The sequence below is a fragment of the Scomber scombrus genome, chromosome 17 (genome assembly GCF_963691925.1).
Source record: "Scomber scombrus chromosome 17, fScoSco1.1, whole genome shotgun sequence".
NCBI lineage: Eukaryota > Metazoa > Chordata > Actinopteri > Scombriformes > Scombridae > Scomber > Scomber scombrus.
The window spans coordinates 4148790-4173721 of NC_084986.1; the positions used below are offsets into that span (position 1 = coordinate 4148790).

The window sequence follows — 24932 nt, forward strand, 5'->3', positions numbered from 1 at the left end:
AACTGATAAAGAATCGGACCGATAAGCAGAATCGACACTCGTACATTAGTATCAATAAAATCTTCAATTCCCAGCTCTAATTTAGTGTGTGTACTCAGCTGGTTTCAGTCAGACTATAATACTCACACACACACTGTGAGCCCAAAAAAAAAAAAAAAAAAAAAACCGCCTGAAGAACTTTTTCATCATTTAAACCAGATGAGCAACTTTTATTGAAATGAAGACGAATGGCCGACTTCTCTTCACACATCCGATCTCTTTAATCACCCGCAGAGAGACGCAGAAAAACAAACACGTCCGCGTCCCGACAGGTGTCAGCGAGGCGATTAACTCATCAGCGATACATTTTCAGGATGTCTGGTTGTTAAAAACTATTCAAGAAGAGCTTCCTGTCAATTAAAACGAGTTACGAGAGGAAGCGGCGTCTGCTGCCAGCTCGTCTGCGGTGATGTCACAGAAATCAGAGTTTAACGAGTTTAACAGCCGTCGTGGATGTGAAGCAAACTAAACAACCTGAGCAAGCACGTCATCCTCCCACCGCTGTCGTCGCCCCTGACGACGGATAACTGGAAAAAAAAAAACACACGTAAAAGATGAAACGTGGACAGGTCTGACTTTCATTCAGACTCGAGAGTGATGTCATGTTTTGATAAGGTTTTATTTAATCTGTTCGGTTGTGCGCTGCTGGCTTTGATCCCTGACACGTCCACGCTGACCCGGAGCGTCCAGGCACACGTCCAACACACACACACACACACACACACACACACACACACACACACACACACACACACACACACACACACACACACACACACACATTTTCACACACTGGTTTTTCAGGGCCTGAATCAAAGCCGCGGCGACTGTACAAGCAGGATGTCTTCATTGAGTCGGTGACTTCCTGCGACTATTTTTTCAAAGAGCCTCGTCTTTCAAGTCCCGATCTCTCTCTCGGCCCGACGCTCCGAGCTCTCCGAGTCTCAACTGTAGTGATGCCAAGAGGAGAGAGAAAAAGAGACGCTTGATGTGTCTGTCAGGGCAGAGATACGGCTTCCGGCTTATATAACTTGGATTTTTGACTTTTTTTTTTTTGGAGGTTGAAAGAGTTAAAAAAGAAGAAGAGTTTATTCAATCCAGACAAAGACATGAAACACATGAAGAAGAAGAAGAAGAAGAAGAAGAAGAAGAAGAAGAAGAAGAAGAAGAAGAAGAAGAAGAAGAAGAAGAAGAAGAAGAAGAAGAAGAAGAAGAAGAAGAAGAAGAAGAAGAAGAAGAAGAAGAAGAAGAAGAAAGCTTTTTATCATTGCTGTAAATCTGCTTTTTAGACAATTAAAGCATCTAATTAAACATAACTGACCCAGTTATGTTTGGGCATCATGTCAAGTTTTAGTGAGTTTAACAAGTGATTAAGTAGTTTAATTTAGTTTTCCAGGTTTTAGAAGAAGTCAAACTGAACAGGACGGTAAAAAGGGAGATTTATCTGCATTCAGTTTAGTTTTAATTAGTTTTGCTTTGTTCATTTTAGTTTTTATTTAGTTTTCGTGTTTTCTTTTAAACTATCATTTATATATTTTTTTCAGTTAACTAAATTATTTTTTTTACTACTAGTCTTATTTTTAGTTAACTATAATAAACCTGATACAATCATCATCTGTCCTTTTCATGAGGTTTCTGCAATCATCAAAAACACCCAGACATTACCCTCATTTATGTTCTTCTTTTTATTGTGTCAGTATCGTTTTCATCAGTTTGTTATTTTAAAACTCTCCGTTAATCTTTGCGGTCATATTGTCTTTCAGGAAATGAAGAGATTGTGCTGATTAAAGATCAGCTCAGTGATTCTGATTGTAAAGTCAGAGACGTTGCTTCAGTTACATAAACAGAAGATAAAAGTCTAAACTGTGTGAAGCTTCAGTTTCAGCAGAGATCTGTTAAAACGGAGGCAGGTTTGCTAACGTCTGATGAACTGAAAAAAGCAGCGAGGACGTTTCAGAAAACAGTCAAATATCGACGAAGTTCTGATTCGCTCTGACACATAATGATTGATTGATTTACATGAATGAAAACAACATCAACATCAATCATTTAATCATTTTGAGTCATTTTTTTCTCTCAAATTCTCTTTATTTTCTGCTTTCTTTATTCCTCCGTGACAGTAAAATCAATATCTTTGAAATTGAAGACAAAACCAGACATTTGATGACATCATTTGGACATTTTATGGACCAAAAAATGTATGAATTAATTGAAAAAAACCTGAAAAATTAATGAATAATAATAATAAAGAAAATATGTCATACACCTGCAACGTCCCTGGTTTGAGTTGGCAAGGCACCTTATGTTGCATGTTGTACCAATTTCTCTCTCCTCTTCTTTCCTCTCTACCACCAACTGTTCAATAAAAGGCAAAACAATCTAATAATAATAGAAAGAAATAAGAAAATAGTCATTATTTGCAGCCCTGATCCCTTGATTGACCTTTAAAATACATAAAACTCAATAATAAAATACTCTCGAAACAGATAATTGACAAGCGATGATGCATCAAAAGTTTCATAAAACGAGCGTCATGACTGATCCGTGTCTTAAATCTGTTTCAGTTTGAGTTTAAAATGTTTTCTAGTTATCTCTGAGCTCCGCACCCGAGCCTGAAACCATCAGAGGTTGCAACAAATCAATCACGTTTTTATTTGTTGAGCAACTTCTGAACACTCAGTAAGATTTAAAGTGATTTACAGATGACTAAACGAATGAATCAGAGCCAACAAATGAAAATATAACAATTAAAAAAGGTGAAAAAAAAACACATAAGAGAGGAATAAAACATATTATAACCAGGCGGGGAGTTCGGGTCCTCTGAAATGATGCCAACGTGGAAGTAACTTAAAACTGCATTCTATCAAAAGGCCACCAGGGGGCGACCGTTTTGGTGTCAAAAGGACTTCCGTCTCTATACAAGTCAATGGAGAATTCACTAACTTCTCACTTGATTTCTAACCTCAGTAAACGTTTTCAAAATGTGTTTATGGTCTCAATCGCTAGTTTAAAGCCTTCTTCAATGCAGTATGATGTTCATTTGTGAAATTCTGGCCTCCCTGATTTTATATGTGACGATAAAGCAGGGTATGCATTAGGGCGTGGCTACGTCGTGATTGGTTCACAGGTTCAGGAGGGCGCCTCATGCTCCTCCTGATGCCCATATAAGTAGAATCCGTGTTTTTATTTTTCCCAGCATGCACCTGAAATTTTCAAGATGGCGCTGCTCAGATCCGGATCAGATACTATTGGCTTCCGAGCAGCAGTCCACAAACCAATGGGTGACGTCACGGATGTTACGTCCATTTTTATATACGGTCTATGCTTATAACATAAATATAATAACACTCATATTGATCTTTCTCCCCCTGCAGGATGCGGATTGAATTATCACAAACGATGCGCGTTCAAGATCCCCAACAACTGCAGCGGAGTGAAGAAGAGGCGGCTGTCCAACGTCTCGCTGTCGGGCGCCGTCTTGTCCGTCGCTCGTCCTCCTTCCATCGAGTTCACGCCGACGCCGCAGGAGGAGGTAGGTTCACTACTGTCATGTGATTCTCTACGTCCAATCACAGCTGGCGTTTCATTTTAACCCTCCTGTTGTCCTCGAGATAAGGAAGGGAGGGAGGGAGGGAGGAAGGAAAGGAGGAAATAAGGAAGGAAGGAAGGAAAGGAGGGAGGGAGGGAGGGAGGAAGGAAGGGAGAAGGTAGGAAAGGAGGGAGGGAGGGAGGAAGTAAATGAGGAAATAAGGAAGGAAGGAAGGAAGGTAGGAGGGAAAGAGAAAGGAAAAGAGGAAGAAGGAAGGAAAGGAGGGAGGGAGGAAGGAAGGAAGGGAGGAAAGGAAGGAAGGAAGGACGGACGGAGGAAATAAGGAAGGAAGGAAGATAGGAAAGGAGGGATGGAAGGAAGGCAGGAAAGGAGGAAGGGAGGAAAGGAAGTAAGGAAGGAAGGTAGGGAGGAAAGAAGAAAGGGAGGAAGGAAAGGAAGGAAGAAAGGACAGAGGAAAGAAGTATGGGAGGAAGGTAGGGGGGAGGAAAGAAAGAGAGAAGGAACGAGGGACGAAAGAAGGAAGGGAGGAAGGAAAGGAAGGAAGAAAAGAAGGTAGGAACAGTCAAAACAGACGGGGTCAATTTGGTCAGGTGAACGGCAATGTTAAAAATACTTTATCCTGCTTTTACAATCCTACTGAAGTAAAAGTATTATCAGCTAAATTTACTTCAATTTTTATCTTTTAATCTTTTAATCTATTTGTTCTTTTTATATCTATCTCCTATTTTTAGGGAACGAGCACTAAACCTAAAATCTGCAGGAATTCGTCTTTATTATTATTTTGTATTATTCTGACAAAACAAACACATTTTTAACAGCCTTGATATGCCCGAAAATTCACAAACATTTGTACTCTTGTCAGACCCGCCGAAAAATTAAATATTTTATGTTTCATGGAAATGGGGACGGCAAAATAGCTCAATAGCGCCACCTAGATAATTATTCCACACATCGTATTTTAACGATCTCTTCCTAGTTATATTTATGTTTTTATGTCTGTTCTATGGTTTAGTTTTATCCTTTACTGTTGGAACTTTCTGCTGCACTGTTTTGGAAAGTGCTCTATAAATAAAAGATGATGATGATTATTATTATTATTATGAAATCTACTAAAATAAAAGTAGTCACGTGGTTTAAAGACAGTAGGAGATTTGTGTGATTTGCATGTGTGAGATTATACTTCAAAAATAATGGTGTATCTGTTATATCTGAGACTGTCTTCCTCTCTTAATAGGCTCTATTCACCGACTTCAGTCCAAAGTTTCTCTTAATTTATCAAGTTACACAAATATAATAAAAGAAAACAGGTTTTATTTGGGTGGTTTAATATATTCTGTTGAAGGGTGTGATGTTACTTTTGGGGCAGATCGTCTGTGTAATCAGTGATAGTGAAATTAACGAGGGCAATATGCTCTTAAATAAAAAAGTTAAATTGCCCTTGGAATTGGGATGACAAGGAGTTTAAATGCCCGTGTAAAATAAGCAGAGATGAAGCTTCAGTTGCAGCAGATTTTAAACTTCTGATCAGCTGAAAGAACAACAGACGAGTCGTTACTGAAGGGAAAGTAAGTTCTAATTCGCTCGGACACATAATGAGTTACATGAATGAAAACACAGACAGACAGTTTCCACGCTAGCAGATCTACACACACACACACACACACACACACACACACACACACACACACACACACACTGATGGCTGGAGGCGAACCACTGGATTTTCCATCCTGTTCAAACCAGGGAACAAAGTCAGAGTCTCAAACACACACACACACACACACACACACACACACACACACACACACACACACACACACACACACACACACACAGAGATAGAGAATCAGCTGTTTGATAGCCAAACTTCTTATCACACAGAAATATAATTAATTATCCAAATCACGATCCATCAGGGAGCAGACGGTGTTTATGGAGACGTGTCGGTATCAAATTTTAAGCGACATCATCACGATAATCGACAAAAAAAGGCATTTGCGGACGTTATCTTGCAGGGTGGGAAACACTGATCCATATTTTCTGACATTTTATAAACCAAACGACTGATTGATTCATCGAGAAAATAATTAAAAACGTTAATAAATGAAGAAAATTATTATTATTTTGTGTGATTATTCTGCTGTTTAGCTTTATTATGTATTTATACTGTATCTATTTATTTATTTATATGTATTGAGGTTGTGACAAAAGTAATTTCATTGCACTATACAATGACAATAAAGGGCTCGAACTTGAAAATAATGATTAAATAATTGTTAATCTAAATCTGGTTCTACTAAAATGAATCTTAACATTACAAAATGGTAAAAAAAGAACAATTAAAACGTCTTCAGAGGAACAAATCTTTATATTTCTGGCAGGTTTTGTTTCAGAAAGTCATCAGTTTGAGTTTAAATGAGTTTTATTTCACCTTTTAGTGTTAAATGCATCTAAATAACTAAACATGTGCTCACTGGGATCTACATGTCTGCCCTATGATGCATGCTGTCATATTATTATTACCCCCCCCCTCCCTCCCTTTTTAGCTTTATAGGATCTTAATGAATCAGCCTGTGATGTGAGACGAGAAGGATTATTATCAACTTCTGCTTCTGCACTAATTCAGGCTCCATTGTGTCACATGCTTCCTGCTCTGCCAGCGCTGCGGTCTATAAGCTGCACGCCGCACAAGGACGTTCATTGTTCCAGCGGATAGAAAAGATTTCATCGCTGCTCCACTTTTACAACGATTTCTGACACAATTCTCCCGACTCTGATGTCTCGTCAGCTGAACCTCATGAACTCCGATTGTTCCCCTTCAGTAGCTTTAAAGTCGGGAGGAGGGGGGGGGGGGGGGATATAAGTGGCTACTCGGATGATGTAACACTTAAATGTGCATTAATGTCCTACATCTGAAATATACCGACATCTAGTATGGACACTTAACCCACTTTAGATGCACACTTACGCTAATGCAGCTTCAAATATTACATATATAGGTCAATGACGTGATGTAACCCAGTGTCCAACTGGTGTAACCGGTATCTGTTCATAAAAATCTGATTATATAAAAGAAAATAAATGTGGAATCAATGTAATCTACCTCTGCAATGAAGCACTATGGTTGTTGTTTTTAGGATATTTCCTGCTCGATATTGACAAAAATGTTTTAAAATTTAAATGTAGAAATGCAAAAAATGTTCTTTGACATTGATATTAACATTTTCAGGAGCATTCAGTTTTACTTTTGGTTAAAAAAAATGGTGAAACAAACAAAGATATTCAGTTTACTGTCATAGAAAATGTAAAAAAAACCCCAGCAAATATTCACATTTAAGAAGCTGGATTCAGAGAATTTGCACTTTTCTTCTTATAAAATTTACTCAAAATGATTAATTAAATATCAGAATAGTTGGAAACTAATTGGTTAATTGATTAATCGTTGTGTCTCTGTTGCAAATATTAATATTTATGGTCCAAAAACGTATCAATTAACCTTTGTGTCGTCCTCCTGGGTCAAATTGACCCCGTCTATTTTAACTGTTCCTTCTTTCCTCCCTTCCTACGTCCTTCATTCCTTCCTTTCCTTCCTCCCTTCCTTCTTTCCTTTTCTTTCCTCCCTTCTTTCCTTTTTTCCTCCGTCCTTCCTTCCGCCTGTCCTTCCTCCCTCTCTTCCTTCCTTTTTTCCTTCCTTCTGTCCTCCCTCCTTTCCTTCCTTCCTTCCTTCCTTCCCTCCTCTCTCCATCCTTTCGTTCCTTCTTCCTTCCTTCCTCCCTCCCTTCCTTCCTTCCTTCCTTCCTTCCTTCCTTCCTCTCTCCCTCCTTTTGTTCCTTCTTCCTTCCTTCCTCCCTCCCTTCCTTCCTTTTTCCTCCCTTCTGTCCTTGACTCGAGGACAACAGGAGTGTTAATCAAGAAAATAACTTTACCGGTAGTTTTCCGTTTGTTTTTGTTTGAACGTATATCAAATTATTTCTCCCTCTCCTCCCCTCTCTCGTTTTAAACAGCGCCCCCTGCTGGGTGCCGGGAAGCGTAACTCCCTGCTGAGCGGTCGGCCCATCTGGATGGAGAAGATAGTCCTGGGTCGGGTCAAAGTCCCTCACACCTTCTCCGTGCACACGTACACTCGTCCCACCATCTGCCAGTACTGCAAAACGCCTGCTGAAGGGCCTCTTCCGCCAGGGCATGCAGTGCAAAGGTGACGACACAAACACACACACACACACACACACACACACACACACACACACACACACACACACACACACACACACTGAGAGAGAAGAACACAGTATACACACAATACATATTTACATTCATAGGTTTGGCTATATATATTAAAATCATGCTTTCTAAGATGTTGACTGTTTCTTTTTTTCTACTTCAGATTGTAATTTAACTGCCATAAGAGATGTGCAGCTAAAATTCCCAGAGACTGTCTCGGTGAGGTCGACTTTAACGGAGGTGAGTTGGTTTAACTTTAAACTTCTTTTAACCCTCCTGTTGTCCTCGAGTCAAGGAAGGAAGGAAAGATGGAAGGTAGGATGGAAGGGAGGCAGAAAGAAGGAAAGGAGGAAGGATGGAAGGAAAGAAGGAAGGACGGAAGGAAGAATGTCAACTTTATTTATATAGCACATTTAACACAGCCAATGGCCTACCAAGTGCTTTACAGCAAAATAAGTAGAAACAATAAAAACAAACAATAAAAAACAAAAAAAAAACAAAAAAATAATAATAATAATAATAAAATAAAATAAAAAATTATAATAATATAGAGAAATAAAACAGATAAAAGACCCAATAAAAGCGGCTATCCTCCACCAAAGGCCAAAGTGAAAAGGTGCGTTTTTAAGTAGTGTTTTAAAAGTGGAGAGGCTGTTAGCAGTCCGCACAGGACTGGAAGGAAGGAAAGGAGGGAGGGAGAAAGGAAGGTAGGAAAGGAGGAATGAAGGAAGGATGGAAGGGAGGAAGAAAGAAGGAAAGGGGGGAGGTAGGAAGGAAGGAAGGAAGCTAGGGGGAGGAAAGAAAGAGAGAAGGAGGGAGGGGGAAAGAAGGAAGAGAGGAAGGAAAGGAAGGAAAGAAGGAAAGAAGGAGGGAGGGAGGAAGGAAGGACAGAAGGAAAGGAGGAAAGAGAGGAAGGAAAGAAAGAGAAAGGAGGGAGGAAAGAAGGAAGGAAGGAAGGAAGGGAGGAAAGAAAGAACAGTCAAAACATACGGGGTCAATTTGACCCGGGAGGGACGACACAAAGGTTAAACACATTTAGAGGACTGTGTGTTTAGTCCTCCATCACTTCCATTGTAAGTGCATTATGAAGAATCCTCTAATGCTCAGTATGAACAGGAGGAATGATTACAACCTAACTGATAGTTCAGGACACACTTAAAGTTTCTCTGTAAGTCTTTTATGAAACTCGACTCTGTGTCTCTGCAGAACCGGCCAGTCCCAGTCTGGACTCCGAGGCGACGATGGAGGTGGACAACTGTGACATGAACAGCGACGGCGGCCACAGCATGGACGAGCAGGACGAGCCGTCCACTCCCGACGACAAGCTCTTCTACATCGAGGGTTCCTGCACGGACGGAGAGAAAGACGACGAGACGCTGCGAGCCATCAGGTGACAAACTCTGATCTCTGGAAGAAGGAAACGAAATTATGTGAAAGTTTCTGAGAGACTTTGAAGCTTTAATTGGTGTCACATAAAAGTTAAGATACCCTTTAATAGAATAATGCAGATAGGAAGGAAGGAAGGAAGGAAGGAAAGATGGAAGGAAGGGAGGAAGAAGAAGGAAAGGAGGAAGGAAGGATGGAATGGAGGAAGAAAGAAGGAAAGGAGGGAGGAAGGAAGGAAAGATGGAAAGATTGGAAGGAAAGGAGGAAGAAGGAAGGAAAGGAGGAAGGAAGGATGGAATGGAGGAAGAAAGAAGGAAAGGAGGGAGGAAGAAGGAAGGAAAGGAAGGAAGGAAAGATGGAAGGAAGGAAGAAAGGAAGGAAGGAAGTAAAGAAAGATGGAAGGAAGGAAGGAAAGATGCAAGGGAGGAAGAAAGAAGGAAAGGAGGGAGGAAGGAAGGAAGGAAGGAAAGATGGAAGAAAGGAAGGAAAGATGGAAGGAAGGAACGGAGGAAGGAAGGAAGGATGGAAGGGAGGAAGAAAGAAGGAAAGGAGAGAGGAAGGGAAGGAGGGAGGAAGGAAAGAAAGAGAGAAGGAGGGAGGAAGGAAGGAAAGAAAGAACAGTGAAAACAGACGGGTCAATTTGACTATTAGATAGCAGCGAGTTAGATTTGTTTAGGCTTGAGATTGACATAATTTTAACAGTTTTAAAGTTTTATTGATTAACATCTCCATCAACTCCCCAAATGAAGCTTGTATCATGTCAAAAAAGCAGAAAAGGTTCACCTATATCCAGTTCCAGTCTGTATTCTTAATGATTAGAGTATTAATGTGTTTCCTAAATTTCTTCTTCTTGTCATGTTTGCTTGTTTGCAGCCCGTCGACCAGCACAAACATCCCTCTGATGCGAGTGGTTCAGTCCATCAAACACACCAAGAGGAAAAGCTCCACCGCGGTTAAAGAGGGCTGGATGGTCCACTATACCAGCCGGGACAACATGGTGAGACCACGCAACACACACAACACATCTACTACACAACAGATACACACAAAACCTGTAGTATTTCCATGTGATGCTTCTTTCTACTCCACTACATTTATTTGACAGCTTTAGTTACTTTTCAGATGAAGATTTGACCCAATGGATAAAATATAACAAGCTTTTAGAATACAACACATTGTTAACCCTCCTGTTGTCCTCGAGTTAAGGTAGGAAAGGAGGAAGAAGGAAAGGAGGGAGGAAGGAAGGAAAGGAGGAAGAAGGAAGGAAAGGAAGGAGGGAGAAAGGAAGGAAGGGAGGAAAGGAAAGGAAGGACGGAGGAAATAAGGAAGGAAGGAAGGTAGGAGGGAGGGAGGGAGAAAGGAAAAGAGGAAGGGAGGGAGAAGGAAGGAAAGGAGGAAGAAGGAAGAAGGAAGGAAAGGAGGGAGGGAGGAAGGAAGGAAGGAAGGGAAGAAGGAAGGAAAGGAGGGAGGAAGGAAGGAGGGAAGGAAGGAAGGAAATACTGTAATACTGCATACTACATCACTCATAATACTGCAGTACTTTTACTGTAATACTGCATACTACATCACTCATAATACTGCAGTACTTTTACTGTAATACTGCGTACTACATCGCTCATAATACTGCAGTACTTTACTGTAATACTGCATACTACATCACTCATAATACTGCAGTACTTTACTGTAATACTGCATACTACATCACTCATAATACTGCAGTACTTTACTGTAATACTGCATACTACATCACTCATAATACTGCAGTACTTTTACTGTAATACTACATACTACATCGCTCATAATACTGCAGTACTTTACTGTAATACTGCATACTACATCACTCATAATACTGCAGTACTTTTACTGTAATACTGCATACTACATCGCTATAATACTGCAGTACTTTTACTGTAATACTGCATACTACATCGCTCATAATACTGCAGTACTTTACTGTAATACTGCATACTACATCACTCATAATACTGCAGTACTTTTACTGTAATACTGCATACTACATCGCTATAATACTGCAGTACTTTTACTGTAATACTGCATACTACATCGCTATAATACTGCAGTACTTTTACTGTAATACTGCATACTACATCGCTCATAATACTGCAGTACTTTACTGTAATACTGCATACTACATCGCTATAATACTGCAGTACTTTTACTGTAATACTGCATACTACATCGCTCATAATACTGCAGTACTTTTACTGTAATACTGCATACTACATCACTCATAATACTGCAGTACTTTTACTGTAATACTGCATACTACATCGCTCATAATACTGCAGTACTTTTACTGTAATACTGCATACTACATCGCTCATAATACTGCAGTACTTTTACTGTAATACTGCATACTACATCACTCATAATACTGCAGTACTTTTACTGTAATACTGCATACTACATCACTCATAATACTGCAGTACTTTTACTGTAATACTGCATACTACATCGCTCATAATACTGCAGTACTTTACTGTAATACTGCAGTACTTTTACTGTAATACTGCATACTACATCGCTCATAATACTGCAGTACTTTTACTGTAGTAGGACTTTCTTCATGTAGTACTTTACGTTATTTTTACATTGTTTTATTTGTACTTTTACTGTACATAAAGTATCTGAGTACTTCTTCCTCCTCTGTCAGTCCCATTGAGACAAACTGAACGACACTTTTAGGAAACCAAACACCTCTGAATCTGTTTTTTTTTCCTGATGAGCTCTTCTCTCTCTCTCTCTCTCTCTCTCTCTCTCTCTCTCTCTCTCTCTCTCTCTCTCTCTCTCTCTCTCTCTCTCTCTCTCTCTCTCTCTCTCTCTCTCTCTCCCTCTCTCTCTCTCTCTCTCTCTCTCTCTCTCTCTCTCTCTCTCTCTGCAGAGGAAGAGACATTACTGGAGGCTGGACAGCAAGAGTCTGACTCTGTTTCAGAATGAAAGCGGAGCCAAGTATTACAAGGTAGGAGACCCGGCCGGCTCAGATCTGGTTTCAGCCGCTCGGCCAAACAAAGCAGCGACATTAAGAGACGACCGGAGGGAGTCGGGTTCATACAGTAACACACCGCTGAGCTTATCAGACACATCACTGCTTTATTGTAACCAGATTATTCACTGTGATTATTCTCATCAGAGCAGGATGGAGCAGGTTGTAACTTTCCAAAAACATCTGACCCCATATTTTAGGAACATATGAAGAAATGAATCAAGTAAAAACTGTACAGTCTGAGCTACTTAACCCTCCTGTTGTCCTCGAGTCAAAGAAGGAAGGGAAGAAGGAAGGATGGATGTATGGATGGATGGATGGATGGATGGATGGAAGGAAGGAAGGATGGAAGGGAGGAAGAAGGAAGGAAAGGAGGAGGGAAGGAAGGAAGGAAATGAGGGAGGATGGAAGGAAGGAAGGAAGGAAAGAAATGAGGGACGAAGGAAGGGAGGAAGGGAAAGAAGGAAGGGAGGAAGGAAAGGAAAGAAGGACGGAGGAAAGAAGGAAGGATGGACGGAAGGAAGGAATGATGGAAGGGAGGAAGAAGGAAGGAAAGGAGGAAGGAAGGAAGGAAGGAAAGAGGGAAGGAAGGAAGGAAGGAAGGAAAGATGGAAGGATGGAAGGAAGGAAGGAGGGAAGAAAGGAAGGAAAGAAGGATAGAAGGAAGGAAGGAAAGAAAGGAGGGACGAAGGAATGGAGGAAAGGAAAGAAGGAAGGGAGGAAGGAAAGGGAGGAAAGAAGGAAGGAAATGAGGGAGGAAAGGAAAAGAGGAAGGAAGGAAAGAAGGAAGGAGGGAGGGAGGGAGGGAGAAACGAAAAGGGGAAGGAAGGAAAGAAGGACAGAGGAAAGAAGGAAGGGAGGAAAGAAAGAGAGAAGGAGGGAGGGAAGAAGGAAAGAAAGGAAGGAAGTAAGGGAGGAAAGAAGGAACAGTCAAAACAGACGGGGTCAATTTGACCCGGGAGGAAGACACGAAGGTTAAGGAACTACAAACTTAAATGTGTTTTTTTTTAGCTGTAAACTAAACGATGTTACGCAATGCATCAATGCTGGTGTTAATATGGACAGAAAATGTGTAAAAATCAGCATTTCACGGGTTGAAAATGGCTCATCTGCTGTTTTAAATCATCACTGAAACCTTTCAAAGCCAACGCTGATATAGAGGCGACCCTTTGGTGCCTTTCAGTGTCATGAAGTTCATATAAAAGAAGAATGTTAATGCCACAAACTGTTATAAATGTATTTTTCTAGTGGCTGTCAAAGCTGCAGCAGGAGACTGACAGTAGCGGCTCATGGCTGTTAGCTCTACGTCTATTCATGCTACAGTCCGTCGGTGTCCATTTACCTCCTCTGTCACTACAGTCACCGTCCTATATGCTGAGAGTTAGCGAGCTAGCAGCAGCATTTAGGGTGTGTGGTTACTCTTTAATGGACCTTGTGGTGTCGGAAAGCCAGATATGTTATGGGAAGTTGATAGTTTTGATCAGTTAACCAGCAGAGTTTGGCTAAATGAACATTAAAGCTGTTTCCCTTCATAATGCACTTACAATGGTAAGTGATGGAGGACTAAACACACATCCTCCTTCTGTGCAAAAAAACTGTATTTAAAAGTTGATCTGAAGCTAATATGAAGCTTCAGCCGTCCAAATGAGTCAAATCGAGTCTTCTGTGTTTCAAGGAAGGAAGGAAGGAAGGAAAGAAGGAAAGAAGGATGGATGGATGGATGGATGGATGGATGGATGGAAGGAAGGAATGATGGAAGGGAGGAAGAAGGAAGGAAAGGAGGAGGGAAGGAAGGAAGGAAAGGAGGGAGGATGGAAGGAAGGAAGGAAAGAAAGGAGGGACGAAGGAAGGGAGGAAAGGAAAGAAGGAAGGGAGGAAGGAAAGGAAGGAAGGACGGAGGAAAGAAGGAAGGAAGGAAAAGAGGAAGGAAAGGAAAGAAGGAAGGGAGAACAGATGAAAGAAGGAAGGGAGGAAAGAAAGAGACAAGCAGGGACGGAGGAAGGACAGGAAGGAAGGAAGGACAGAAAGAAGGAAGAAAGATTTTTTAGTACCAAAGTCTTGTTGTTACTATACTTCCACCACAGCTCAACAGGGAAACACTAAGAGGGAATCTGATGCTAAAAAGACTGTAAATGTGTCAGATATCACTTGATATGACTAACTCAGACTGATGAAGCTCAATAGAAGCTGATCATCTACTTTTAAATGACTGTGTAGACACACTGTGGGTTTTATCCTCCATCACTTTACATTGAAACACATTAGAAGGTTTTAATAGTCAGTATGAACAGGAGGAATGATTACAGAGAGGAAAACCTCTTTAATGTTCATATGGACACCTGACTGCTGCTTTAAGACACTTATGAACTTGTCCTTTAACTTGGGCAGACACAGTAAACAGGCTTTTGCACAGTCAGAAATAATGTTGATAAAAAAGAGAGAAAGGCTAAGGTTACTTTGTGAGTGAAAGACATGAAGAAAAATATGGAGCCGATTATATGAAATTAAGATTTTATCTATATTATATATTAACATCTGTTGATTCTTTTTTTTCAATTAATCGATCAATTGTTGGCCAAAAAATGTCTCAAAGCCGCAGAATCAACCTAAAAACTTTTTTTTTTTTTTTTTGTCCACAACTCAAAGATACTCAGTTTACTTTCATAAAGAACAAAAGAAACCAGAAAGTATTCACATGTAAGAAGCTGGAATCACAGAATTGCTGCTGAGAGATTTCATCAATCATCTCACTGATTAATCAACTAATTGTGTAAAAGTTTTTGTTGGAGCTCGAACTAAAAAACTGCTCTTTTCATGTTCCATCGTTTCCCTCTCTCTCTCTCTCATTCCTCCTCCTTTCATCTGCTGTGTGCCAGCGACCTGCCGACCTTTACCACAAAGTAACCTTCCCCCTTTTATGAAGGGAGAGCGAGCAGCAGAGAGGGGAAGAGGGGAGGAGGAGGGGAAGAGGGGATGGGGCGAGACTGGCGGAGGTTTCTGGTCGCTTCCCTGCCGTTTCTCTGGCCCGTCGCCACGCCGCCTCGTGCCCAAAGCGGCAGAGAGGAACGTCCTGCTTTTTAATCAGAGCGGAGGGATGAATAGACGGCGATGGGGGAGGGGGGGCGTGGTAGGTGGAGGAGGAGGAGGAAGGGGGCGAACTTGGCAAAACACAAGACGTTTAGATGACACCGGTCGCTCTCCTTTATATGTTTGATCTGGCAGAGTTTAAGGTTTTTGTAGAGGGGTGGAAGGGGGGGGGGGTGGTGGGGGGGATTCACTCTGGCAGAGCAGGAAGGAAGAGAAGTTTTAAACAACTGAGATTCAAAGTGCTGCTCGCAGTTCAGCCGAGAGAGGAGAGATGTGAGGATGGAGGGAGCTGGGAAGCAGCGTCCTTTCGGATCGTCTCGGAGGCTCGTGGACATAAAAAAGACTTTTCTGTCTTATTCTGGAAATGTGGTTTCCCAAAATTTTGAAAGGCAGAGGTTTGACTTCCTGAGCTGAACGTGGAGGTACGACACACAGGGGGAGAAGTTGATTTTTTGTGGCTGATTTTAGTCTCTTACTGAAGTCGTATGTGACTTTTAATGAGGACAGAAAGCTAAATTTTCTATTTGACACAACAGGTTTGAGGCAGGGATGCTATCAATTAAACTGTTGATCATGATTTTGATTAATTAATTTGTTGTTTTTGGGCAGAAATTGGTGAAAATCAGTGTCTCCAAATACCTGAGATGTAACCTAGAATGTCTCAATTTGTCCAAAACCCCAAAAATATCCAGTTTTCTTTCATTCAGGACTAAAAAAAAGCAGAAAATATTCACATTTAAGAAGCTGGAAACTAAAGAAATGTGGCTTTTTCCTCATAAAAATCTCTCAAAATAAATGATTATCAAAGCTGTTGGAAATTAATCAATTATTCAATCACATCATTGGTTTTCTCTTTGTCTTGGTCTACAGGAGATCCCTCTGTCAGAGATCCTGCAGGTGGAGCCGGCGCAGGACTTCGGCAGCCTGGCGCAGAGCAGCAAGCCGCACTGCTTCGAGGTGATCACGGCCAACATGGTGTACTACGTGGGCGAGGACGACGGCGGCGTGTACCACAACCCGGTGCTGGCGGCGTCCGGCGTTGGGCGGGACGTCGGTCAGAGCTGGGAGAAAGCCATCCGACAGGCCATGATGCCCGTCACGCCCAAGGCCAGCGTGGGCACCGGGCCCGGCCAAGGGAAGGACCACAGTGAGTCACCGCAGCCTCATGTTTCACTTCCTGTCCGACTTCAGCATGGAGATATGAGAGTGAATGAAAAGCAGTTTATAATATATATAACTCAGAGCTGCTGATTTTACACTTAATTTTATATTTTCAGACATTATAAATCCTCTGGTGGTGAAGTCCAACAGTTACTTTCATTATCAATTAAATGTTCGGTCTATAAAATGTCTGAATAACCAATTAACATTAGTTAGGTGAGTGTAATTGCTTAATTCTCACTCTTAACTACATGAGAGCTGCAATGGTTAGTCTTTTAATCGATTATTACATTATTTTGATAATCGATTAATCATGTAAAGTCATTTTTTAAGGTGAGAAGTCCAAAATTATCTGATTCCAGCTCCTCAGATAATGATGTTTTCTGCTTTTTTAAAGTCATTTACGACACTAACTTGAACATCTTTGAGTTGTAGATGAAACAAGACAGTTTAAGATGCCATCTGGAGCTTTTTTCACAATTTTCTGACTTATAAGGACCAAACAACTAATTGATTAATCGAGTAAATCATCAGATTAATCGATAATGAAAACTATTGTTAGTTGCAGCTCTAAACTTCATGAATACTATGAACTGAAACATCCACCATGTGTGTTTATATACTGTATCAGACCAAAGGTTTGAAGATGTGTCTCATATTTTATGACTAAACATAAATGTGAATGTAGAGTACCGGTGAGAGAGTGTTGCATCATGGGATGTTTGTAGCATTAATGTTGCTAAGCTAGCCAGTTTCCTCCAGTCTGTTCATAGTGAGTCAGAGTCTGTGTGCTTCATGACGAATTAAAACAACGTCTTTACTGCAGAAACACAGCGAGGACCGAAACATCTGCAGAGAATCACAGACAGTCTGAAAAATGTCAGATTAAATTTACTTTAATGGTTTTATTTCACTTTTAAGAGAGAAAAAGCTTCAAAGATGCAGATTCTCTTCTTCTTGGATTCATATTTTAAACACAGCTTTTAGAAACAGCTGTAGAACAAAAGGGGGGTGATCTTATATTTGAGACATTACGGTAAATAGACAAGTCATTCCTACATTTTCATTGTATTAAGTGTGTTTAATGCAGAATGTGGACCTTACAGCTGTTATATTCAGAGGTTATGTTACAGCTCATGATGCTACAGTGACTTTTAATCTTTCCAACCAGTTTACACTTACAGCACTTAAGTCTTTACCAGCTTTTAATGGTGCAACCAGATTTAATAAACCACTAATTAAAAATAAACAGTGCCGTTACCAAAAACTTAAAGTACAAGGAACTTAAAGCACAAACTCAATAACAGATTTATGAATACTTGTATCAACTGTTTATCCATATTAGAGCACGACTGATACTGGATTTTTGGGGGCGATGCCGATTCTAGGGAGTAAGAAAATTCAGCTATCGATATATCAGCCAATAATCTCATACTGTATATACATAATATATACATAAACACTTTTTTTTTCGTCAAATGTGGTCACCAAAACACTTGTGATAATGATATGTTACAGTTTAAGAATAAACTTAATTTTTTATAAAATGACATCAGTGCACCAGTTAAATAATTATATAATACACTTGAAGTAAAAAAAAAGATTAAATACACATAAAATGCAGCCAATATATCTTTAAAGAGAAAAAAACAGCACATATCGGACGGCTTGAACACTGATACTGATATATCTGTGATAGGCCAATATCAGCTGATAATATATGGATTTATATCAGTCGGGCTGTAATCCTAATATATCTCTATTAATGTCTTATATGTGAACAAAGGCAGATGTTCACTCTCATTAGAAAGCTCTACCTTTGGAGCTTAGCGCAGGAATTGAACTTGTGACGCTGTTAATTTTCCTGCATGTTTTTTACCCTTTGACACGATAATGGAGTCAAATCTCAACTCAGATTAGACTCTGATGTTTTTTTAATGTTTTAATGGATGTAAGTGTGGTTTTATTTTACTCTGTGTGAGGAGCTTCTGAATTTTATTCCAGGAGACGGAAAACTGTTACACAACTCCACCACCTCAACACACACACACACACACACACACACACACACACACACACACACACACACACACACACACACATACACACACACACACACACACACACACACACACACATTTTAACATGATTGAAAGGATTTCAGAGGATTTTCCGCTTCATCTCGCTCTGACTCGCCTCAGGTTAAAGTGAGTTTTAAGTCGCATACCAAAATTAGACCTTAGGTATTAAATGTCTAAATGGACCTTGTGGCACCATTAACTTTATTGTTATAAAACAGTTGGAGAGAGAGAGAGAGAGAGAGAGAGAGAGAGAGAGAGAGAGAGAGAGAGAGAGAGAGAGAGAGAGGGAGAGGGAGAGAGAGAGAGAGAGAGAGAGAGAGAGAGAGAGAGAGAGAGAGAGGGAGGGGGGGAGAGAGGGAGAGAGAGCGAGAGAGAGAGAGCTGTGTTTTCCACCTGTTGAGTAATTAATGTCGAGCTTCAGTTTCCTTCCAAAAATTGATGTTTCGTATTGCAATTAAATTATAGCAACACACATCAATAAGGTAATGGGGAAGATTATATAACGAGGCTTTTTGTCTTTTTTTATCATCTCATTTCAATAGTGCGCCGTTGTTATGGCAACGATACATAAATACAAATAAAGAAAATAAAAATAAACATTCAATAAAAATCAAATCAAAGCCGCTAGTATTAAATTACATTATCAAAACAACAGCAGCTGTGTGATACAGATACATCAGTGTCAATAAAGTTATATAAACTCTGGTCTAACAGTGATTAGACACGCAAACACTGAGGCTGCGTTCACTGTCAGCACGCTGGGATTCATTTATCTGAAGTCAGCAGAGTTTAAAATAAGACATCATGAAATAAGTACAGGAGAGTTGAATAAATACAAACTAAATATGTGATATAAACAGTGGTGGAAGAAGTATTTGGATCATTTAATTGAGTAAAAGTAACAATACTACAATGAAAAAACCCAATTTAGAGTCAAAAGTACCAGTCAAAAGTTTGGTCACATGTACTAATTATTTTTACTATTACTATACACTGTAAAACAAAACTGATGACATTAAAACTGTGAAATAACACATTTAATACTTTAATTTCCACCTACAGAGGCACAAAAAGTTAAATATCAACTGAATAAATAAGACATCATGAAATAAGTACAGCACGTTTGAATAAATACAAATTAAATATGTGATAAAAACAGTGGTGGAAGAAGTAAAAGTAACAATACTACAATGGAAAAAACACTCAGTTACAAGTAAAAGTCCTGCATTTAAAATCTTAAGTAAAAGTACATGAGTGTTGTTGGCAAAATGTACTAAAAGTAACTTATTATGCAAAATGGCCTAATTCAGAGTCAAAAGTTTGGACTCATTCAAGGTTTTATTTGAACTCTTTTAAACACTGCAGAACAAAACTGAAGACATCAAAACTGTGAAATAACACATATGTAATTATGGAGGAAAAAATAATATAGGAGTTTCATATTTTAGATTCTTTAAAAGGAGCCTTGATGACAGCTTTAATGAGAATATCTTTATTATATTTGGCTTCATTACTGCAAACAGCTGCATGACAAACACGAGCAGGTTGTACAAATATCTATTCAAATAAAAAGGATGTCTCTATATTTATATTCTGGGACTCTACTGGAATATCTTTGCATGATTTCCATTTAAAAACGTATTTATCTTCTACTGGTCCTTAATGCAGCCTCTCAGTTCAGCCTCTGTCTGAAACAGGCCGTTTTAGCTCCTGTCTGTTTTCGGGGTGCTGAGTCATGCAGAGTCATGCTGGTGTTTTTCCATGACTCGTCAAGTAGTTTACCTATTAGAGGTGTGCTATTAGCAGAAACGTCCTCCCTACAGTGATTATAATCGATTTGCTGACCAATTAGCTTAAAATATCTTCATATCTTGTTGTCTTCGACTTGTTCTAACTGAAGAATAACGCCGCTAACGAAGCTCTGCTCATTTTAAAAAGCTTTTAATATGAAGCAGTAAAAAGCAGGAAGAAGCTGACGAGGCTGATATCTGAAAGTAGAGACGCAGAAACACTTCAAACCACAGAGTTAGAGTCAGTTAGAAGCAGATCACACACACACACCCACACACACACACACACGCGCACACACACACACACACACGCACGCACACACACACACACACACACACACACACACACACACACACACACACACACACACACGCGCGCACACACACACACACACACACGCGCCCCATCACACACACACCCCCCCACACACACACACACACACACACACACACACACACACACACACTTTTAAAAAACCTGCCGACATCCGGCAGCTGAGGAGGCAACATCAACAAACCATGAAACTGTAGCAGCAGCATTTCAACTACTTTTTTATTGTTCTCTACTCTAAAATGTCAACCTATTAAATACATCTGCATGTTTGAGCTGAAATCAGATCAGAAATATGAGTTTTAACACATGAAAAAACCTGCAGAAGCATCCAGGGCAGGTTTAAACCCTCGTTTTTGACTTGCAGGGAGCATTTTTACACAGGTTCACCTCGAGTTTTGCAGCTTTGAACGTGTTTAAGATAAATATCCGACGTCATAACAGCATCTAAATGACAGAAAACCAAAAAAAAAAACATAATACGTCCCCTTTGACTTCCCACTGTTTAAAATGTTGTCGATATAGTTACATAAAACCCTCCGAATGATGACCTAACCGGTGACCTAAATATATAACCTGCTGCCTTCCTACAGCAGACTGCAGGTATCGATCACAGAGAGGGGGGGGCGGGGTGGGGGAGGGGAGGATGACCCAATCAAACCCCAGCCAGCAATCAGAAATCAATATCAGCTCATCAGTGGAAATTCACTCGCAGGCAGCGTCTGTGGGTTTCCTCTAACGCGGAAATGTCAGGTTGAACTAACACAGCGTGCAACAGTTTGTGAGATTACGTCATTTCTCTTTATTCGAATGCAAAAAACCCCCCAAAAAAGACAAGAAAAAAAAGGATTGAATTATTTGTGAAATCTGGAAAATGATCCAGCTGTAAACATCCTCACTTTTCTTTCATCATGTGTTGATCAAACAAAGCTGTCGGTTTAATCTCCTCTGTCATCTTTCTCTCTTCAATGAAGAAGGAAACGCAGGAAATGAGGTTTTAATGATTTAAAGGTTAGAAAAATAACCCCACACGTCTCCCCTTACTGTAAGCGTCGTTATGGTACATATTGTGGTTATGAATAACTGTATGTGTGATATTCTGTGTGTCTCCTCAGAAGAAGTCTCCATCAGCATATCAGTGTCCAACTCCCAGATCCAAGAAAATGTGGTAAGTTATCACACGTCCGACACATTTATAAAGCTTAAAGGACCAAACAGCAGTCAGGTGTCCATATAAACAGTAAAGAAGTTTTCCTCTCTGTATTCATTCCTCATGTTCATACTGACTATTAAATCCTTCAAATGTTCTTTCAATGTAAAGTGATGGAGGACTAAATCCACAGTGTGTCCACACAGTCATTTAAAAGTAGATGATCAGCTTCTATTGAGCTTCAGCAGTCTGAGTTAGTCATATCAAGTGATATCTGACACATTTACAGTCTTTTTAGCATCAGATTCCCTCTTAGTGTTTCCCTGTTGAGCTGTGGTGGAAGTATAGTAACAAAAAGACTTTGCTACTAAAAACACTGTAACGTTGAAACATAGAAGATGATGATTTGACTCATTTGGACGACTGAAGCTTCACATTAGCTTCAGATCAACTTTTAACTACCTGATCAACTGTATCTATCCTAAAAAACACTGACATTTTAATCTATTTTCTTGTTCAGGATATCAGTTCAGTGTATCAGATCTTTGCTGACGAGGTCCTCGGCTCCGGACAGTTTGGGATTGTCTACGGAGGTGAGACCCGGCACCAGTGTGGCAGCACATCACCATATTTCCCTTCATTTCCCGCCATTTTCTGCTCATTCTCTTTAATTCTAGCTGAATTAAAGATCAATAAAGAAAAAGGGCTGATGATCATCTGTTCCCTCTCATCCTCTGTAGGTAAACACAGAAAGACCGGCAGAGACGTTGCGATCAAAATCATTGATAAAATGAGGTTCCCCACCAAGCAGGAGAGCCAGCTGAGGAACGAGGTCGCCATTCTACAGGTACGACTGCTCGCAGCTAAAGATCGCTTCTAATATAGTTATTATCAAACCTGATCATAAAGGAGGAAAAAAGCTGTAAACACTCCTAGACTGGATGTCATTGTACGTTCCCGTCTCGTGTCCGACAGAACCTCCACCACCCCGGGATCGTTAACCTGGAGTGCATGTTCGAGACCCCCGAGCAGGTGTTCGTCGTCATGGAGAAGCTTCACGGTGACATGTTGGAGATGATTTTATCCAGTGAGAGGAGCAAGCTGCCTGAACGCCTCACCAAGTTCCTGGTCACACAGGTCAGTGACGACCGGGAGCTTCTGAACGACGGCAGCCACATTTGATTAGTGTCTCGAAGAAGATGGAAGTCAACTCAGACTTTTGCTGTTTTACAGAACATCAACAGTTTAGAGGTCTTTCATCCCATAGGCTTGGTTTTCCTTCAGTCTCACCGGTCTTGTCAATCTAATTTCCAGCAAACAAGCTATGATAGACACACTGAACACACCAGCTCAGCACCAAACACTAGACAGACACATTTCATACACTAACTGGTGAAGGAAGTGGATCATTTAGCAACTAAAGAGCCAGATATTTAGTTTATGGAGACCAAACCAGAGCTGAAAAGAGAGTAAATATTAGGCTTACATTCAATCGTTGGACACAAATACGACAATGTTGCTCTCAGTCGGCTGAATGTGTAAACAGACAACTGTTTGCTATCACATTATTGTGTTTCCAGTCGCCACAAGTGGCCAAAAACCTATTAACCCTCCTGTTGTCAGTTTTGACCCAGGTGGACAACAGGCATTCTCCTAAAGAATTATATGTATACTTTCATTTAAATGAGGCCTATTGACTATAATTTCCAAATATATGTGTAAAACTTGTGGTAATAAGTTAGGATGAAGTTGGCTAAAAAGGTCAAACACAGAATTGGGTGATAATGTAGACCTTTATGCTTTATAAACAGTCAAATCAGACCGGGTCAACAACAGCTGCACGGTCGATGGGAAGACAACAGTTGATACAGTTTTAAAAATGCCACAGGGCCTATTTATCAATTTGATCCAGAAGATGATTGAGATACAAAGTTCAGCACAAATTGGACCGTTTTTTGGGAACAGCAATGTTATTCTTAAAGTCTGTTGTAACCAAGGACCAAATGAAAGGCCTGCAAGCAATGCATTAGTCCATGCAGCTATAGGAAGGACTCATTATGTGGTCTGAGTGATCTTCTGTTAAGCTTAGTTTAAATTATATCAAATATTCTGTCTGATTGGTTTCCAAAGTGTCACTGGAGTCTACAGACCTTCTTCTGAAACTGTGGCTTGTTTTCTCCAGCTGTTGGGTGTAATACCAGTTTGTATGTTGTGTGTCCACAGATCCTGGTCGCCCTCAGACATCTTCACTTCAAGAACGTCGTCCACTGTGATCTGAAGCCTGAGAACGTTCTCCTGGCCTCAGCAGAACCCTTCCCTCAGGTTAGAACAAATCATCTTAATACTGTTAGACTAGACTCATCAGAAAACAAAAAAACCCTCTTAATTACAGAAATGTAGTTGTGTAGTCTAAAGGCATGTTCATCCTCTTTTTTCCTCAAGGTGAAGCTGTGTGACTTCGGCTTTGCTCGTATCATCGGGGAGAAATCTTTCCGCCGCTCTGTCGTCGGCACTCCGGCGTATTTGGCGCCGGAGGTTCTCCGCAGCAAAGGCTACAACCGATCTCTGGACATGTGGTCAGTCGGTGTCATCATCTACGTCAGTCTGAGCGGGACCTTTCCATTCAACGAGGACGAAGACATCAACGACCAGATCCAGAACGCTGCTTTCATGTACCCATCGAACCCCTGGAAGGAGATCTCAGAGGAGGGTAAAGAAACCTACGTGTTTGGGGCATTTTCAAAGACCAAACTGCAGAATCTCAAAGTGTGACATAAAGATACCAGAGCTGACATTATTATCATGCCTATAAGCAGTTTTAGGCAAAGTTAAGGCAAGAGTTGGTTACTTAACACCTCATCATCCAGCTAATAAATGCAAGAACATTTGAGGAAGAAAGCATCACTGTTTGTGGTGCTGTAGAGAAAATAAAGATGGGAGAACATTTGGAAAAGATTGCCAATTCATCACTTGTCTGAGCGAGACTTGTTGTAAAGCTGACAGGATTTCTTGGTTCTTCTCCACAGCGACAGACCTGATTAATAACCTGCTGCAGGTGAAGATGAGGAAGCGCTACAGCGTGGACAAGTCACTGAGCCACCCCTGGCTGCAGGTAACCAAACTGGTTCTTAC

At 40.4% G+C, this 24932-nt stretch overlaps 1 protein-coding gene across 1 annotated transcript in view; it reads left to right on the forward strand.

Annotated features, from left to right (window-relative positions):
• LOC133997325 (serine/threonine-protein kinase D3-like) overlaps positions 1 to 24932 on the forward strand; it is a 51541-nt gene that overhangs the window by 25277 nt on the left and 1332 nt on the right. The window contains 16 exon segments of the mRNA XM_062436898.1: positions 3414 to 3571; positions 7594 to 7737; positions 7739 to 7784; positions 7974 to 7976; positions 7979 to 8050; positions 9017 to 9200; positions 10070 to 10193; positions 12099 to 12176; positions 16158 to 16434; positions 21766 to 21818; positions 22321 to 22393; positions 22541 to 22647; positions 22776 to 22937; positions 24024 to 24122; positions 24243 to 24510; positions 24827 to 24912. Coding sequence (XP_062292882.1) covers positions 3414 to 3571; positions 7594 to 7737; positions 7739 to 7784; positions 7974 to 7976; positions 7979 to 8050; positions 9017 to 9200; positions 10070 to 10193; positions 12099 to 12176; positions 16158 to 16434; positions 21766 to 21818; positions 22321 to 22393; positions 22541 to 22647; positions 22776 to 22937; positions 24024 to 24122; positions 24243 to 24510; positions 24827 to 24912 — 1934 coding nt within the window.